The sequence below is a fragment of the Platalea leucorodia genome (assembly GCF_965183815.1).
Source record: "Platalea leucorodia genome assembly, chromosome: 5".
Classification (NCBI taxonomy): Eukaryota; Metazoa; Chordata; class Aves; order Pelecaniformes; family Threskiornithidae; genus Platalea; species Platalea leucorodia.
In genome coordinates this window covers 34,063,936-34,082,401 of record NC_138827.1, presented here as the reverse complement: position 1 = coordinate 34,082,401, position 18,466 = coordinate 34,063,936, and the positions used below count along the sequence as shown (strand labels likewise).

The following is an 18,466-nucleotide window of genomic DNA, read 5'->3' as shown; positions in this document are numbered from 1 at the left end:
CAGAATGGCAGAGTTGCTGCTGGTTGGCAAGCACTGCTGAAAATCTGAAAACATCACTGATGACATCTTAAAGACTTCTTTACTGCTCAAAATATATGGGTGATAGGAACAGTCATATTAACAAAACTCAATAAAAGAAAGGGGAAAAAAGCTTTAATTCAAATGTAAAATTCCTCAGATGCATAAAGTGCTTTTTAATCCACTTATTCCAGATTGACATTATTGCTTGGAAGCAGTGTTTGTTACTTCTGGTTTCTAGCTCTGACCAGAAATACTGTGAGTGCTGCAAATGATACATTGCTTTATCTTAGGCAGTTTAGTCATTGAGATGCAATGTGTTTTAAGACAATTCTGCCTAGCAACACGTTGAGAACTTACTGTCCACACAAGAGCCTGGTAACATAATAAGGAAGAAATAGTCATCTTTTAGCTATACCTATGTTTGGGAATGTTAGCATAAGTTGGTTTGCTTTAACTCGTTTACTAAAAATAACATTTTTTCCCAGAGAAAAGCTCAGCTTCTGGGTTAGTCAAAGGGATAAAAATGTGCTGGTAGTACCAAGAGCAATTACAAGCAAATTTCAACAAGAATTCATTATCCTCGTGTATTTCTATACCAGAACATTATGCAGGACAGATATTGTAACTAGAGTTCAGACATATATGTATCCATTTGATTTTTTTCACAAAATGAAGATATTATGAAACCTCAAATAATGTCAAGTCTCAGTAACAGCTATGTGAGCCATAAAAATGAAGGGATTATTTTAGCATAAATGATTTGTTACATTAAAGATGTCTGCAAACACAGCAGTGTTAGATTTTACATGTGCTTGCAAGAGAAACCAGCCACCTTAGCTGACCTTTTCCTTTTCCTCTACTAATATGGTGAACCATTTCCAATATAAATTAGTTTATCTTTACAATAACTCAGCACAGTTCTTACTGAAGCCATATAATAATATATACAAAAAGGTTCAGTAAACAGTGTTCAGGGAACTATAGTGTTAGTGTTTGGCAGCAAGACAGATTTTATGCCTTTTCTGCCTTGCCTTTCAGTTGTTCGTCATCTACTGTCCACGACGTGCACTAGTGGAGAAAGGGGAGATGACGTGGCTTAGACTAAAAACCATACAGGCTCTCTCCTGGTCCACCTTTCACTGACCACTGTGGCCAGCTCACATTTAGTCCAAGTTTTGACTTCCTGGTCCTTTATGTGACATTGGGTCCAGATACTTTCTTGACGCCACTGTATCATGCCTCACAAAGAGGAACGACATATGGGTAACAAAGCAATACAGACTTCTTACGATTAATAAAGACCAGACATGCTTTCTTGACCTACAGTGACGTTAGGTTTTCGTAGCTTGTTTTGTTTATAGACCTCCTATTTTCCTCACATTTGTTCAGTCTCTGTTCCAGCCTTACCTATACTCGCTCAATATCTCATATTACTCATCTCTATTACCACTCAGTTTAATAACTTGTCCTTCACATTCTCCCCCCCCAATTTATTTTTGGTATTATTACATATATCCTTGGAGTTTGTTTCTGTCTGTGTAAACAAGGGGCAAAGGAGGAAGGCTATACAGTGGAAAATGCTACTTTTAAAATGAATGCTGCTTTTTTTATTTCAAGCTTCCATGGGGTTACAGATGAATACCCGTCCCAACACACTCGAATGATGAAGGATAAGTGAACAGTCAGCCTTGTCCCTTCTGCTCATTCCTCCCACTGGCATCTACTCTATATCCTATATGGCTGAAAGAACTGAGAAAGCCAGCATATTCTATTTACCCTTATACAAACTCACCATCATTATTTTAATTTACATCATAAAACCCAAAAGCGTTCTAGCTGCTTTATGGAACAAATAATAATGTAAAGTCACTGGTTGAAAGCACACAATTGCTTTTTAGACCACTTGTAATCAAAACAATTAACAGCTGTGAAGGGATCATGAGTGAGGGAAAACAGTTAAATAAATAGTAACTCCTACTTCATGCATCTTTTGGCAGTTCCCCTAAATGTAACCTTTTAAATGGCTTGTGTCATACAACCGTTGCTGCTGTTCTCAGGTACATAAGCATGTAATGGTCTTAAAGGGACCATCTGTAAGAATAAGTATTCACCCATGACAAAATTAATGATAACAATAAGAATTAGTTCTTAGTCAGAACTTTTTATCAACAGATCTCAGTGTTCTACAGGGGATGTCTTTGTAAGAATAAGGCATACAGAATAACGTGATTTGACTATTTGCATTTTGTGGGATTTCACCATTTTCTTCAGAAGAATGTTCCATTGCTTAATAGATCTTCTAATTACAAAGTGTCTTACTATTTAATCAGAACTTTCTTCGCTGAAATTTCAACTCATTATTTCTCATCTTGTTACTTTTGGCTCATGAGAACAATTCTGTTCTGTTAGCATGTTTAATGTAAATAACCTGACATGCTATGGATTACGGTCAGCCTCATCCTGTGAAGGAAGATGGGTGCCACGTCTGCTGATAGCCCCCTTACCTTACCACAAGACCTTCCTACTTACGTGTGTAGCATTATGGCTTACTAAATAGAGAATTTTAAAGAAACCACAACATATCCCACTAGATTAAACAGATGTTGTATGTTGAAATATGTACATCCTTTGTACATTTATTTCCATGGCCGTAGATATGCTCATATAAGAGGTCAGCTGCAAAAAAAGGTGAAAAAACCAGGAGCTTAAACAGATCTAATTTTATTTCCTGTGCTCCTATAAAAGCTCTATGATTCCTTCTTTCCTTTCCCATATTTATTTTCAAACAGATCAGATTGAAAGGCGGCCCTATATGAAGTGCTCCAGGATTTTTTGAGAGACTCAGATAAACATCTATCTTTCAGGCAGAATCAGGCCTTGAGGAGTATGATTTAGCAAATCCCATCAGACTGAAAACAAAGGAACTCTCTGAGAATATAGTCAGGTCTAAAATTACTAAATCCATCCTCTCTTTTCTCTAAAAAAAAAAAAAAAGAGAGAGAGACCAATCTACAGCATCCTTGAAGCAACAGCGCATACTAAAAAGGAGTCAAAGTTAGGATTTCTCTCATCTGTCATTCTGTCAGTCTTTTTACATGTAGTTTTCTATAGTCAACAAGAGCTAACCAGGCTGGCAGAGGGGAATATTTCAAGTTAAATGAGGAAATACTGCAAAAGCATATTAGAATGGTGCAAAGGGAGGGTTCAAACATACATGGAACATCTTTCTCTCCTTCTACAGCACGGTATTGCCTGAGCTGGACTCCTGGACTCCTGTTCTTAGAGGTATTACTAATGGACCCTATGATGGGTGCTCAAGTGTTGTTTAACTGGTTTTCCTTTGTAGGAGAATCTGACCCTAGAATAACTCAAAGCTCTCAATTTAACTCCTCTCAATTCTTCCAGTTTCACATCCCCCATTCTTTCATCAAACACAACATCAGCACAAAATTATGGCACCAAGAAATGCACTTCAGTCACACTATCACACAATATACTGGACAAAAAAATGAGGCAAGGAAATGACCATTAAGCCTAAATTTCTGCTGTTTCATTTATAAAATAGTTAATCTTCTCTTTTGTTAATTATAAGGAGACATAGCTGGCAGTCATTGGCTATTTTCTGTAATAACTATTTTGTCTGTTTCCTTTAATTTCCTCAATTCAGTCTTCTAAATCTTGCCCAGAATAATACCTTATAAAAGCACACTAATGAAATGCCTCATTAGCTGCTTTCTTTTGTTACTTCTGTCTTGGCAATGCCACTTAGAATTCAAAGTACTGAAATGGTAGTACACCAGCAATTGTGAAGGACTTTGAAACACTCTGCATGAAGGGTGCTCTAAAAATTCAGCACTGAAACTGCAACCTTTACTTGTGACCATAACTGTTATGTTAACAGCGCTTGATCAGAAAATGACATAAGCTGTTTGTTTTTCCACTGAATTTAAGTATTTTTAGATGAGTTTAAAATATACAACATATGAAAACAACACGTGAATAGAACTCGGGAATACAGTTTTAGCTGACTAAACCGTAGAATTGTAGTTTATAGAATAACCAAAATGATCTAAATTTCTAAAAAAAGAGCATCATTTCTCGTTTACAAAAACTTGCAAAACACGGGCAGTTTTAACGCTTATTTTATTCCAGTCTTTTCAATGCACTGCAATAAACTTGAGATTAAAAGCGTTGCGAAGATACGCATTGATTTAAGTATGTTTCTCTTAAAGTAGATCAAATTGAACAAATAGATATGGAAATATAACGTCTTCCCCCTTTCCAGATCACTAAGATACGAAAAATATTAATTGTTACATTTGAGGTTATCTTCATCTTGAGAGGATTTTCATTACTGAGACAAAAGGCTTGGATTATTGGTTATATTATCACATTGTCTTTTTACAAAATATTCTGTCTTCAGACAAAACATAATATAACGTAAACCAAAAGAATAACCTTTTGTCAACCTGTAATTATGTACTTGCAAAGATTTAAAGAGCAATGCTCAGTTAGAAATAATATCTAATCTCTCTCGGAATCTTACTGATGATTTCAAGAAGCTTAACTATTGTGGAGATATGTAAGTTATTTTAAGAATAAAAACAATCTCTTACTTGGTCCTCAAAGGAGATTGCCTGGGCAACATCTCTGGGAAATCCATCAATCACTATGCCCTCTTCATCAGGGATCTGCATTAATCTCTGCTTTATCTCAGTTATGGTTGTTTCCTTTCACAGAGAAAAGAAGTTATTTCTTTAATATTGTAAAGGAGGTTTTCTTGATCGTGCACATTAATACCGCATGCACAAATCCTTTGAAAGTAAACATTAAAACAGGATACGCTGTACCTGAGGGGCCAGTTCTCCAGTAGTAATTATTTTGGCAATTAGACTCCATTTTCTATTGCTGCTTGTGCTGTGGATCTTCTTCCTTAACAATTCACCAACTGATATGTAGTTAAATCCATAACGTTCTGCTATTTTCAAACTCTGTGTTCCTTTACCACTTCCTGGGCCACCTATTGGTAATTATAAGCAAAACATTAAATTAACCTCTCATCTGAAGTACCCAATCCTGTGTGAAATCTTTGCTATCGGCACCAATTTTCCAACCATTATTAGAACAAATCTTGCAGTTGCATGACTTGTTACCAGCCATTCAGATGGGTCTCATCTACCTGACCATAAAGGTAGCAGTTTGTAAAATGAAGTAAAAAAAAAAAAAGCATACAAATCTACTTGCGAATTAAAAATAAACATGTTCTTTTAGGCTTGACCTCATTCTAAAGCTGTTCCTGGGCAGGAATTTTTCTTGATTTGTAGTAGAGGAAGAGACAAATGAACTGGTCCTTTCTTGAACTCTGTGAATCCAAAGATAGAGCCAGATAGTCTGAAGTGTATTCACGTCAGAAAGAATCATACTTGGTTAAATAAGCCAGTGAAATCAATGGACTAGTCATGAAATGGAACTAATAAAATCTGCTCCTAAATATGCTTGCATGAGTTTCTGAGGTTTTCTAATTTTAAAATACAGAAAAATATTAAATAATGAGCTGAGACGTTTCCATAGTGATTTGGTACAAGGACTTTTATTGAACCACGCATACTTCTGGTATTGATGCTTGAAGCATCTGATAGAGAAGCAATTTGTTAGGTTCAGCTTGCCGGACAACTTGAAGAATAAACAGACCCTTCAATACAGCACAGGCAGAACAGGTGTCAAAACCACAGAAAACAGCTGCATTACATAGCAGGGAATGCTGAAGTGAAGGTCAGCTGGACAGCAGAAACAAGAATGCATGTAAAAAAAAAAATCAGACTATGTCTGAACTAAAAGGCCACATTATGATGCGAAGAACAGAGAAACTGGAATCCAATATGTAAAAACAGGGAATTGTTTTGATAAAAATAAATGTTTATATATAGAAAAGTGTATGTTACTGACTAGCATAACAAAGCAAAACCAAAACAAATGTTTTGATATTAATTACCAACACTAAGTAGCTATATTTTGGGGAATTGTGTGTGAGAACATTGAATTTTATTTCAACAGACAAAGAATTAAGATTTATTAAAAATACACATTTTCTATGAACTTTAAAAAACACAGCAATGCAATGAAAGTAAATATGAATACAATAACCTTCTCATTAGTAATCGTGTAACTCTTTCTTATATTATCTGTGTTATTCCCATAAACAGCTTTTAGGCATTTATATAATTAATACAGATTTGACTGCAGGATAAGCTTTACAATATTGCTACATACATGGTTATGACACTCTCTGTGTACCCAAGGTCAAACCTGTGCCCCAGTATTACATATCGGAGAGCTGTCAGTGTCACCAGTAGTCACTAGGAACTCTTCTGTACCCATGACGCTATGATGGTAACTCTCCACCTGGCCTTTGCAACTCAGATCGGGACCCATTTGAAGAGAATGCACAGGGAAACGTGCGTATTGTTAAGGTGTTCCCATACCCTGCCCACACTTGAGTTATACCCTTGGGAAAAAAAAAGGTTTTGCCATTATCCAATTAGTTTAAATAATGCTTAAATCAAGCCAAATATAAGCATTTATCTGTAATATCCGGCTAGTCAATACAGCCACAGAGGTTCATAAAACACACAAGCAAAGAAATGAAAGAAAAACTATATCTTATCTCTGTATAGTAAGGTTACAACTGAAAAATATTTTTCCCTCATTCAGTTCACTTGCTGTTTCTCTCCTAAAAAGGCACGTTTTCTTCTTTCGGCAGATTATGTTAGGTTTTACAGCTATTCTTCCATTTCAGTTCTTCTACGTGATCTAGATGGGCTTAAGTTTTTTCAGCTTGAACTCTTTCTTTCAGTTTAGCTATCCTCTTCGTTAGAATAAAGGATGTTTCCCTTTTGTAGGTATGCAAGCATCTGATATACTAGGAATCATCTCCTCCACCAAAGCGGCTACAAAGCAATTCTGCTTCGGCTCTCCCCACTCCCTTTGATGGCGCGCTCAGCCTTCCCCGTGACAAATGCACGTCACCAAACCCTATATTGTGTTTCACTCCTGTATGAAAAACGTACCTGATACAAATGTTCAAACAAGATCATTCCATGTAGTTTACAGTTTATTACAGGCTCTTGGGAATCTGGAATGATAGTAGGTTTGGAGTAACTGATTCCCAGTGTCTTTTTTCTTACATAGATGAAAACAACAGCATAAAGAAGTGCAGCTAATTGTTTGATGATTGCTGCCAGTTTGTACGGAGCAGATTTTGCCAGGTGAATGAATAGGATTATTACTTGTTACTGGAATGTCTACTCCCTCTGTGTAAAGATTTCCATAAGCAACCCTCTCTCTATATATAAAACCACATATTGCAATCTAATGAGCATAATATATAACCAATATATCCTACATATGTGTCTGTTTATATATCTGTGTAACATTTATTACTATGAATTTATGTGGCTTTATTTACTGGCAATAATCCTAGCTACTGGAAAAAAGGGGCGGTAGGTTGTGACTGTGCTTCGGAGCACAGGGTTTATAAAACATACTGGAGCCAATGCTGTGCTTAATTCCTGCAGATATAAAACTTCCAAGAAAGGAAATTCAGTTTATTTCCCTGGATACTCGAGACAAGTTTGCAACAGACTATCTTGCACCCCAGAAACAATAAAGATGCAAAACATATATAGGTAACATGTAGAAAATTAGAAACAGGAAATTTGACAAGGAAAATAGTATCCCTATTCCAGCAGAGATAAAAACGATGCCAGAAAAACAGAACTGTTACTTGAAAACACATCAGTCTCTGTAAAACCATAAAACAGCTGAAAAAACCTTTCTGAAACAAAGTAGATAGACTTTACACTCCTGTTAGGGAGAGCTTTACTTTGCCATTAAAGAGAAGCAGAAAAAAAAAATGCGTAGTTTGGCACTTCTGTTCTTTCAATTTAGATTTGCAAGCAGAAAAAAACTAATAAAGTACTTGCTTTAATGTTGATAAACTTCTCATACATTTTGTTTTTTCTCAATCCAAAAATATCCCTTTATAGCAAACTGGGATTACCCATTTACAATCTAAGGGGAAACATTCAGGTAATAAAATAAGAGAAAAGTGATAGGACAAAATTACTTCCCACAGAAAATCATTATAATTTACTGAACTATGTATCTATTCCTGACTCTCTGATAAATCATACTGACAAACTGTTCACAAGAAAGGAAAATCAAATCACTTTTGTTTTTCATTCTTTTCACTTATTCTGAGATTATACATTATTCAAGAAAAGCGTGATCATTTTACATATTTCTTAGAAGATGTCTAGACTAGGGAACATTTGTTGCATCTAAAATTATGTTTGCTAACTGGTTTCAAGTGAAGATTTGTATGCCCAAAAAGTTTTACCAAAGCAGTTGTTTTAATCTAGTTTTGTCAATGGAAGTTCAAAATTTCAATTTTGCTTATATTGTTGTAAATTCAAAACGAATTAATGTAATAATAAGATTTCTGAAAAGCCTTATGATTTTAAAATCTACATGTGGACTGGATTTAACAAATCAATGGGCCAGCTGACTGCTGACAGCACTATCTTTGATCTATCCTTTAAACTTTGATTATAAAAGGAAAATGTATTCTTTAAATATTAACTAATATTTTTAATTAAGTGCAGTTTAAAAACATACTGAACTATGGAGCTAATGACACCAGGTAATTAATTTTTTAAGATCATTCAGGCTGTATCAATAGTAAAAATGTGTTTGTCAAAATATGTTAGGAAGCACATTTTTAAACACAATCTAGTTTCCTAGCGTTATAATGCCTTAGAAACTTAATTTTCCAGTGATTCAGATGTGTGCCATCCTGGCTGGTTCCATCTGATTTTTCTAAAATCCAGTCACATACTCACTTTGCAGCTTTGTAGCTTTACATTTCACTGGTAGACTTTTCTGCAAACACAGAAAAAGAACAAAACCCCCACCTTTATAAGCGAGTTCTCTTTTGCCTTGGAGCTCCCTGGTTCATTGTGAGGATGATAGATTTCATAAAGCAAAGAAGTTGTAAAAACCTTTATGGAAGCATTAAAAAGATCTCGGGCTAATGTATTATTAAAGAAAAGTTCACCTAATATGCGAAGCAGAAGACAGGTCTTTAACTTCTGTTCATTTCAGTCCCCAACAATGAATGGGACCAGTACCATCTGAGCTACACAGTATGGTTAGTTACCACTAGTTAGCCATAAACAGCTTGCTTAACCAAAGTTTTCGCATTTTATGCAAACTGAAAAATATGCAACACATTTTTTGTGTACAAGATTTGTCTCTTGAAATGAATAGTACATTTTTTTTTTCATTTTCTCTCTTTCATTCAGTATATTAGCTATTCTTTATTCTTTCCAGTGTGTGTTTTTATGTGCTTTCTCAATAGAAAGTTGAATTTGGGAGAAATGTTCCTGATACTGTACAAAATTAGACAATAGCTGCTGAGCTACATACAGTATTGTGTTTCTATCAGATCCCACTATAATAGGCAGATTCAGAGGAACTCAGTTGGAAAATAAACCTGAAATAGCCTTTGTGGAATGTTTACAATGTTCCCTATACAAATTAGGGAAAAGCAAAGCTCTGTAAAATCCATGGTCTCTTCACTATATGCTGGTGTTCAAGGATTTCACTTCAAATACCCCTGCACTCAGTTCCAGAGGTGTAAGTCAGTCTCTCTTTATTTCACCTAGATCAAACCTTCATTCATCACTCTACCGCAATAGAGCTACATGGATTTCAATGCATTAAGAGCCTGCTGTGGTCACTGAAAAGGAGCCATTTTTTCTCCTTTATGAAAAGGAAGGCTAGCTAATTAATTAAGGTGAAAGGAAGGTGTGTGTTATTTCTCTATCTAATGCAAGCTTTATAGTTCAACAGTGTGTGGAGAGATTTGCATGTTGAGATTTGTCATTCCGAAACAAAAGATTAAGAAAATTCAAATGCCTAAGCAATTCTTTTGGCATACCACAAATATCTAGAAAAATGCCTGGTTTTCTGTTTTCAATATATTCCAGTATCACATTTCTGAGACCTGCTGGATGCAGAGCCTAGAGGACATGCTGTTCTCAGAGATCCCACTCTATAATACAGAGAAGACATTTCTATTCTCTTTCACTGTACTACATACTAATCTCTGTTATGGAAGCAATATCTCTCTTGAGTATGAATAAGGCTTTATAGACTCAAAATGTGATTCTCCATCACCTGGCACCTGTGCTGTAACTATTTAAACAGTCCAGAGAAGCAGAGAATTAAGCTTGGTGGTAAAATTTCAAAAGACAACTATCCCACATGGCAAGGAAACTAATTCAAAGAACTTGAACTCAGAAACAGAATAAAACATTGATTTAGACTTAAACTGCAGCTGTTTCTTAATAAACAGTATGCTTGTCTGAGGCTGAAAAGTACAAGTTGCTTAGAAAGGACACTAAACAACACACAAGAGAGAACTTGGGGAGAGAGCACAATTAACTAATGCTAACTGATCACTCATTCTCCCTGAAGATAGCACAAGGTTCATTCACCAAATAGATCTAGGGATTAATTTATCAATGCAAGGGACTAGTGACCGTGTACGTTCACTCCAGCTGGGCATACTGATCCGTTTTCAAGGTTCTAAATACAGAGGACAACAGTTCCCTCTCACCTTCTTAAGCTGGCTTATCCAATATTTTTAAATATCCTTTTTTGTGAGCAGTTTTGAGTACATCTACGATAGCGTTTTAGTTCAGATCCAGCGCACGCTTTGGAAGAGCACTTTGGTTCACATGGTGAAGCAGTTTTGAAATGCATGAGTCGGGTTCGTTTTAGATGAAATCAAACTGGCAGATGTGCTCCATAAGCAAACCATGAGCTCTCCAGCTGCTAACGGGCATCCAGTCTACAGAACATGATCACAGGTGCTCACTGTAACTCCTAAAATGCTTACAGTTGGGTTGCTATATCCTCAGCACTAACATTTTCACTTTCTGATCCCCTCTAATTGGGCTGCACCACTTGCTACAGCAGATAGAAAAATCATATTTAAATACAAACAGGCATTCAGTGCATTTGCAGTAAAAATAAAAAGGCAAAGTAACGAAGATAAAATCTTGTCAAAATGCCTCTGCCTTCATACCTATGACAAGGATAATTTTTGGTCGAGGTCTTGCAGGATCAAATACATCATACTCCTCAATTAGCTCAGCAGTTTCAGAGAGGTCGGTGTCACTTTCTATCGAAAACTGTTGGATTGGAGGGAGTCGGTCATACCGTCGGTATGGGAAGTTAGAATTATCAGGCATCACTGTAAAATAGTAAGATAAACTGGGAATTGTGGAAATGCACAGAAAACTCAGAATCTATTGTGTACACAGATTTAAGTAAGTATAATAAATAAAGTATAAATATCTCCTAATTTTAAAATGTGCTCGCTGTTACTATATTAAATAGTCCTTGCCTCTAGTTAGCTGATTTCTTAAATTGGAACCACTAGGAGTCAGTTTTCTTTGGTGTTTCTTTACAAGCACATCAGCTTTTCTGTGAGAATCTGCCCATAGCACCCAGAGTTCAGCAGCGGCCTCCGAGAAGAAAAGCGTTGTATTGTGCAGGTAACTTGTACTATTAAGCAGAACTCTTTTGGTGATACACGTTTGTTGTACACGGAGAGATAGTATTCTTGCTAATTAGTTTAATGAAATGCTGGATGGCAAGGAAGAATAACTATAGCAACTGAAAGATGAGCTAATTACTCTTTGTTAACATTACAAATAAAATAATTACAAGTATTGGTATGATATTTGCTTAGATTTTATGAGACGCACCTTTTTCTAAGTGTTTATAATTTACATTGTATTTAGTAAATTAGCATATAGCTCCAATATAAACTAGAAAAACAACCTAGCGTAACTGCATTGAAGTTATTATGTACGTTACCAATAAGGACCCACTAAAAATATAAACCAAGTGCACTGAGGCAACTTTGCCCCTATCTTTGCAAATGTTTTAGGTAGGATACGAGAAATCTCTCCACTAATGTGTTAAACATTTACACAGCAAACATCCGTCATTAGGCTGCAAAATGATCACAATTTCCTCTCCTGCATAGTATCCGTTATGGAAGGAGAAAAACAAATGCCAAAACGCAAGGAAACAAACCTTGAGTCCTTTGCCTAAGGAAAATCAGAATGAGGCACGATCTGCTATAGAAGTAAGTATAAAATAATTCAGTAGTGGATGTAAAACCACCCGTAGCACAAGAAATGCAATACTTTTTATACTTAATACATTACCATTCCTGAAAAAAGACCTCCTGGATTGGCCTCCATTGAGTGGAGGCAGGGTCTTCTTTTCTGGGCTGACAAAAGTGTCCCATTTCACTTTTTCTGACCCTCCAAGCTCTTTCACTTTCTGCAAACAGCTTTCCAAATACTCAATTGGGTCATCAGGTTTGTAACACATTAATCCATTCAACAGGCTCTGCAACGTAAGTTCAGAAATACACACTATAATGATAGATGACAGGAAAAACCAAGCACTTTTACTTTGAATTTTACTTTACACAGAGAAACCCCATATTCCTTGTATACTCAGACTCTCCATTTCAAGCCAATGCATGAAAGTGAGGCCTGCAAAAATTGTATGATTTTGGTTTGCCGGTGTCACAAAAATGATTCAGAACACGAAGCTCGTGGCTATGCCTTTATATTTGTCTGCTTGCACGGTAATAAAAACTGAAAATAGTAAAAAAGTTCCCTACATTTTTCTTAGAGCTACCACTGGCCAATATACGCAGAGCAACACACAAGCTAGATAGCCCCGCAAGTTACATATTCTGTGTAGCCTATTAGATCACTGAAACGTATCTTTTCCTTACAGACCAGTGCACCCACAAGTATCTTATTCATATTCTTGAGTCAACGCTTACACAAATAATGAAAAAAAGATTTTTAAAAATCACGAGAAATTCTCAAATATCATCTTGATCACTATTGGGAAATAAAAAAAAAACCAACCCCAAAGTTCCTAGGTGCTTCCAGATCTAACTGCTCAGAAATTCCCGGCCATTAGAAACCCCCTATCTGCAGCATTAATTCTGCACCCATCGTACCGACGGGCATTATGGGGAGCGTGGAAGAAGGAATGGCAGGCCCTCCTCTGACGCATGGTAATTGATTTTCCTTGACAAAGTGATACATAAGTCATCATTTCACCTCTCCACAAGACAACTGCACCCAACCTTCTCTTAACAATAAATGTCTCTCAGGTTGATTTCTGGTCCTTTGTGCTTTTCCTAATTTTTGTGCAAACAAACTTGAGGGTCACAGTTGATATTAGTAATAAACATAAATAGCTCCAGTTCAGGATTTGCTCAGTTATTTGTTATCTACAGTTTATATGATAATTGGTATTTACACACATTTGCATTTATAAAATAGGCTATAATTTATATGCATCTATGCCCTTCTTATACTACTTAACAGATCACAGCAACTAGCCATATATTTTTGCAGAAGATATGCACCATTTTTTAAAAATTGCTAGCTCAAGCTTTGAGCCTCTACAGCTGAACAGTTTTGTTTGCATCTCTTGTTAAACCATTCACATTACAAATGCGTTAGTAAAACATTTAGCATGGTCTATGTCCTGTAATTTTCAAATACATTAGAAAAATGCCTAGCTTCAGAACAGACCAGGGAAAATACATATGTGTCTCTGTGTGTGTGTGTGTTTTATACAGATGGCAGGATGTCTGATTCGGGAAAAAAAAAAAAACGAAAACCCACATTTCACAGAGAAGTAATTATCAACCCTTAGCAGCGGGTAACTTGTAGGAAGCTAAACAAAACCTCACTAAACAGTTGCGGGGTTTTTCTTCCTCCCAGACCGATGAGAACCTGGAAGACCCCCCCGCCTGAATTCCTCGGCAGAGCGGCCCCGGGGCTGCTCTGCCCTGCGGACACCCAAGTTCGCTCCCTCCGCCGGCGGCTGCAGGAGGGCAGACGCGGCCGCCCGCAGCGCAGCGCCGCGGCGGGGCGCGGCCGCCCGGCCGCCTGCGCGCCCGCGGAGGCTGAGGGCAGGTGGGCAGCGGGGGCGGCCGCTCCCCCGCCGGCTCCGCGGCCGGCACCTCCCGCCCCGGGAGCGCCGCTCGGCCGGCAGCGCCTCCCGGCCCGGGGCGGGGGCCGGCCCTCCGCGGCGCGGCTCCCCGCGCAAGGTACGCGCCTCCCAGCCGCCGTCCTTCCAGCCACCTTCAGCCCGCGGCCCGCCGCGGGGTCCCAGCGCGGAGCACCCCCCCCCGACGGGGCGGAAAACGCTCCCCTCCCGGCCCCCGCCTCGCCTACCTCGAAAAGCTGCGGGATCTCCCTGCGGGCCAGATACTCCTTGGCCTCGCCGGCGCTCATACCGCCAGCCGGGGACGGGGGCGCCGGCGGGGCGCGGGTGGGCAGCGCCGAGCCCCGCGCACGGCACGGCGCGGCGGTGCAATGCGGGAGCCTCGGCGAGGCTTCCGCGGGCGGGCGCGCCGGGGCGGGGGGGAGGCGGGAGGCAGGAGGCAGGCTGCCGGCTGCCGGCTGCCCGCCTCCCCGTCCCCGCTGCACGGAGCGAGCGGGAGCACGTTTTTCCCCCGGCGGGGAGGAAGAGCGTGCGCAGGCTGCCGAGGAAAGTTTCGGGGGTGCCTGGGGTGAGGCGCCCGCGCGGAGGCGGTGAGGGGTTGTGCCAGGCTGCGAGCCGCGGGCAGGGGCCCCGGGAGAGACGGGACCCCGGCTGCCCGGGAGGCACCGGCTGCCTTTGCCGTCCTCAGGCGCGCCCCGCACGCTGGGAGGGCTGTGGCAGCGAGTGCGGGGCGGGCTGTGCGCGGGTGAGCGCAGAGGTGGGGGAGGCTTCCCGCTGTACCGCCGTCTCTGCCCTTGGCATCGTCTTCTGGCGTTTCGAAGAGCGAGGCATTTCATGCGCTTTGGGCTAGGAACTGTGATGACTCGGGAGCATCTCTGATCGTCGGGTCACAGGAAGAGACCTGAAGACATCTCTGGTCCAAACTCCTGCTCAGAGCAAGGGCAGCTCTTGAGGTCAGACCAGGTTGCTCAGGGCTTTATCTAGTCTCATCTTGCAAAACCTCCAGGGATGGAGACTGCATAGCCTCAGAGGGCAACCTGTGTTTGGATGGCCTCCTGGTGAAAAAGGGTTTTCTTCTATTCGGTTAGCACCTCCCTTGTCTCAGTTTGTCTCTTGCCCGCCATTGCGCCCTTGTGAAGACCCTGGCTCCATCTTTATGATAACCTCCTCACAAGCGTTGGAGAGCTGCTATTATGTCCCCTCTAAGCCTGCCACAGGCTGAACAAGCCCAGCTCCCTCAACCTCTCCTCAAGGGCAGGTGCTCTCATCCCCAACCATCTTTGTGGCTCTCCACTCAACTCACTCCAGTCTATCAACATCTCTCTTTTACTGGGGAGCCCCAAACGGGATGCATTATTCTAGATGTGCTCTGAGGAGTGCTAAGTAGGGGGTAGCTTCTGTGATATTCCGTAGCATACTGGAAGTCGGAGTAGATTATTTCAGTTGCTTAATTGTCCTATATCAAGTCAGATGTTCCAATTAGATTTTAATTTTGTTGATTATCTTTTCTAATGCAACATCCATGTCGTTTCACTGACGCACGCCCTAACAGAAGTAGGTTATGTAAGTGCAAGCTTATGAACAACAGCGAGCAACTGCTTTCCGTATCGCAGTATTTTTCAGACATAGGATGGGTCTTCTCAGGAGTCTTTTAAGAAGGTTCTCCCCCTTGTCTGTGATTTGCGGATCAATATCAGTTTGACAAGCTTCTCTTTCTCAGCTGCGGCCATGTTCCTTGTTTTGTTGCTTCTGTAGTTAAACTGCCCTCTTTTTCCTCTGCCCTGCCTCCTGCTTTTTATGTAGACACTTTCCTTTCTCCTGGAGAGGCTTCCAGTCCTTGTTCATTCCCCAAACTGCTAAACGCTGCCCCAGGGGCAGGCCCATAATCTTCTTCTGATGAACTGGCCTGGAAGGTTTTCCAAGTCATCCGGTTGCTCCCAGCAGCTTCTACTTGAAGGGCAGCCACTAACGTCCCTTTGCAGCAGCCCACTGATGGATGGCCTGCTCTCCACTTCAACTGAAGTATCTCTGGAAAGAAGTTTAGATTAGACAGCTTACGATCCTTTCCAGCTCCATTTTCTATTAACGCAGTGGTGGCCGTTTAGGGAAGCTGCAGTAATGTCACTGAATTGGCACTTCTCATATGTTTAAGGAAGACCTTAGTCTTCGCTGGAGAGTTTGATCAGCATTTATCTGCAGTCTGTCTTCCCATGAACTCTGGATGTGGCTTTAATCCTACTTTCTCTTGCTAAGATTTTAATACATCCAAATGTAAATACATTGAAAAGCACAGTACCTTAATTTTGATTGATTGAGTAAAAAATAGAGTAGGCTCCTAATGAAAAGATACGAGATATAACTGCTTTTAAAAGACCTTAAATGAAGCTTGACAAGAGGAAGACTGAATTAAATTAAATAGGTATTTTCTTAAAATAAGCTCTTTCCTAAAGAGGGCTAATGGAAGATGCCATTCTATTTAGGAAGACAGAGCTGTGGGTTTGGCATTTTGTGGTTTGTTGTTTTATTTTTTTTTAGTTTATATAAAAAAAATTCAGCTGTGTTATCACTGTCTCAGACAAATTCCATTTATAGGCTTTCAGCGTATATATTTTTATATATTCAACATTTGTGGATAAATTAGTAGCTCATCCAATGTACTGGATTGATAGGGAAAAATGCTCACTTTCACATGCTTTCCATGGCATCTTCCTTGGGAATGTGAAAAATTTTTGTGTAAAGTCTTGTCTGAGATGTTTGGTTTTTACTGTAGGCTCCCAGGCATTTTGCTCAGTTAGATAATGCTAACAGAAAATACAAATTCTGACTCTTCTGCCGTAAAACTATTATCATTATGCACATCTAAATTATTGTTCACAAAAAAAGTGATTCTGAGCTAATCTGATTTTTGTTGCACAAAATCAAATTCTATGTTGCAGAAACTACCACCTCAGAAAAAATATGGCCGTTTAGGAAATCTGTCAGACTGAATGTGTGAAATGTATCTGGAAAGGATATTTTTGGATCTAATAACATGGTGCCTCCTTCTAGAAGTAATTTGTTACGCGTTTGCCTTTGGCAAAATCCCCATATTGAAACAGGGTCACAGGTGGATGCTTCTCAAAGCCTCTGAAGAACATCGGCAGCAAAGGATTAAGAATACATCAAATACAAAGCTGGGTTATTTGTCATTTCAGGTATGCAAGTAACGTAAAGGCAGCTGTTAGAACGTTAGCTGTTTGTCATTTAACAGTACCTGATCAAGAGTGTGGATGGAAATCAAGTGATCTTACTGCCTTAGAAAACAACACAGGATGCAAAGAAAGTTCACAGAAATGGGAACATGGATTTGAACTCCAGAGCACTGCCCATTCCTGAAGGTACGGGCAGCTCTTCATGGTACTGGGGTGAGGCTGAAGGCTTGCTTTGGTTACCCTTCTGCCACTTCCTACCTCTTCTGGAGGGGAAGAAGCTACAGTAGAAAGAACAAAATTTTGCTATCAATATGATAACAGTTCTGGCAATTCATCTTGAAGACTTCTTGTGGATCCTGTACCATTGGGCTGATTCCATTCTCATTCTCATTGGTTTCTCCAGTAAATACAGGAAGCTGAACTAATATGAAATTAGTATGGGATCAGCTGGAATATGCTGTTCTGGGCCTTCTCTTCTTCTTGGTTAAACCAATTGCCTAACACCCATAGCCTTCAGTCAAAGTTTAATTAGGTTCTATGTTTTCAAAAATCGCTTCAGAATCCCCCAGTATTTTATGAGAGTCTTCTAGTTTTTTGTCTAGTGCCTGTTCAAGCACTAGTGGCTGTCATTTTTCATGGAAGCTGCTGCTCTGCTAGATGTCTTTATTAAATCAGAACTGATGTCCTTGGATTGATGTGCTTATACAGGCTGGTGCAAGATATGTCGATAGTTTGAATTTGTAGATTCTGTAAGCAGAACAATTATGTGCAGCCTTTTTAATAGAATATGCTGAATTATATGCTCCTGATCCAGAAATAATATGCATTTTAATGTAAACGCAGAAGTTACTTGCGGCCTCATATTGTGCCTAGTGTGGTGTAAATTAATCCAAGATTGCTAAAACGACCTTTTCATTTTAATGAGAAACCTGTTTCTGAACTCTTTTGCTACAGTGTTGTTAACATTTTTTTAAAACCTGCTCTTTTCCCTCCCCTTTCTTTCCCACTTTACTAAACGTTTTTTTCTTTTCTACCGATATCTAAACAAGTTACTTAAGTGAATTAAATCACTAATTGAAAGGTAGTGAAAATTCTACCTAGAAAAATCTAACCTCTGGATCTAATTTTCA

At 39.4% G+C, this 18,466-nt stretch overlaps 1 protein-coding gene across 1 annotated transcript in view; it reads right to left on the bottom strand.

Moving 5' to 3' along the window:
* The window catches only part of AK5 (adenylate kinase 5), a 96,660-nt gene extending 82,211 nt beyond the window's left edge, over positions 1 to 14,449 (bottom strand). Inside the window, exons 1-5 of the mRNA XM_082311522.1 lie at positions 14,376 to 14,449; positions 12,327 to 12,513; positions 11,174 to 11,341; positions 4,872 to 5,041; positions 4,638 to 4,751 (exon numbers count right to left, since the gene is read on the bottom strand). Coding sequence (XP_082167648.1) covers positions 4,638 to 4,751; positions 4,872 to 5,041; positions 11,174 to 11,341; positions 12,327 to 12,513; positions 14,376 to 14,435 — 699 coding nt within the window. The 5' untranslated portion in view covers positions 14,436 to 14,449. The remainder of the gene's footprint in view (positions 1 to 4,637; positions 4,752 to 4,871; positions 5,042 to 11,173; positions 11,342 to 12,326; positions 12,514 to 14,375) is intronic.
* Between the last annotated feature and the right edge of the window lie 4,017 nt (positions 14,450 to 18,466).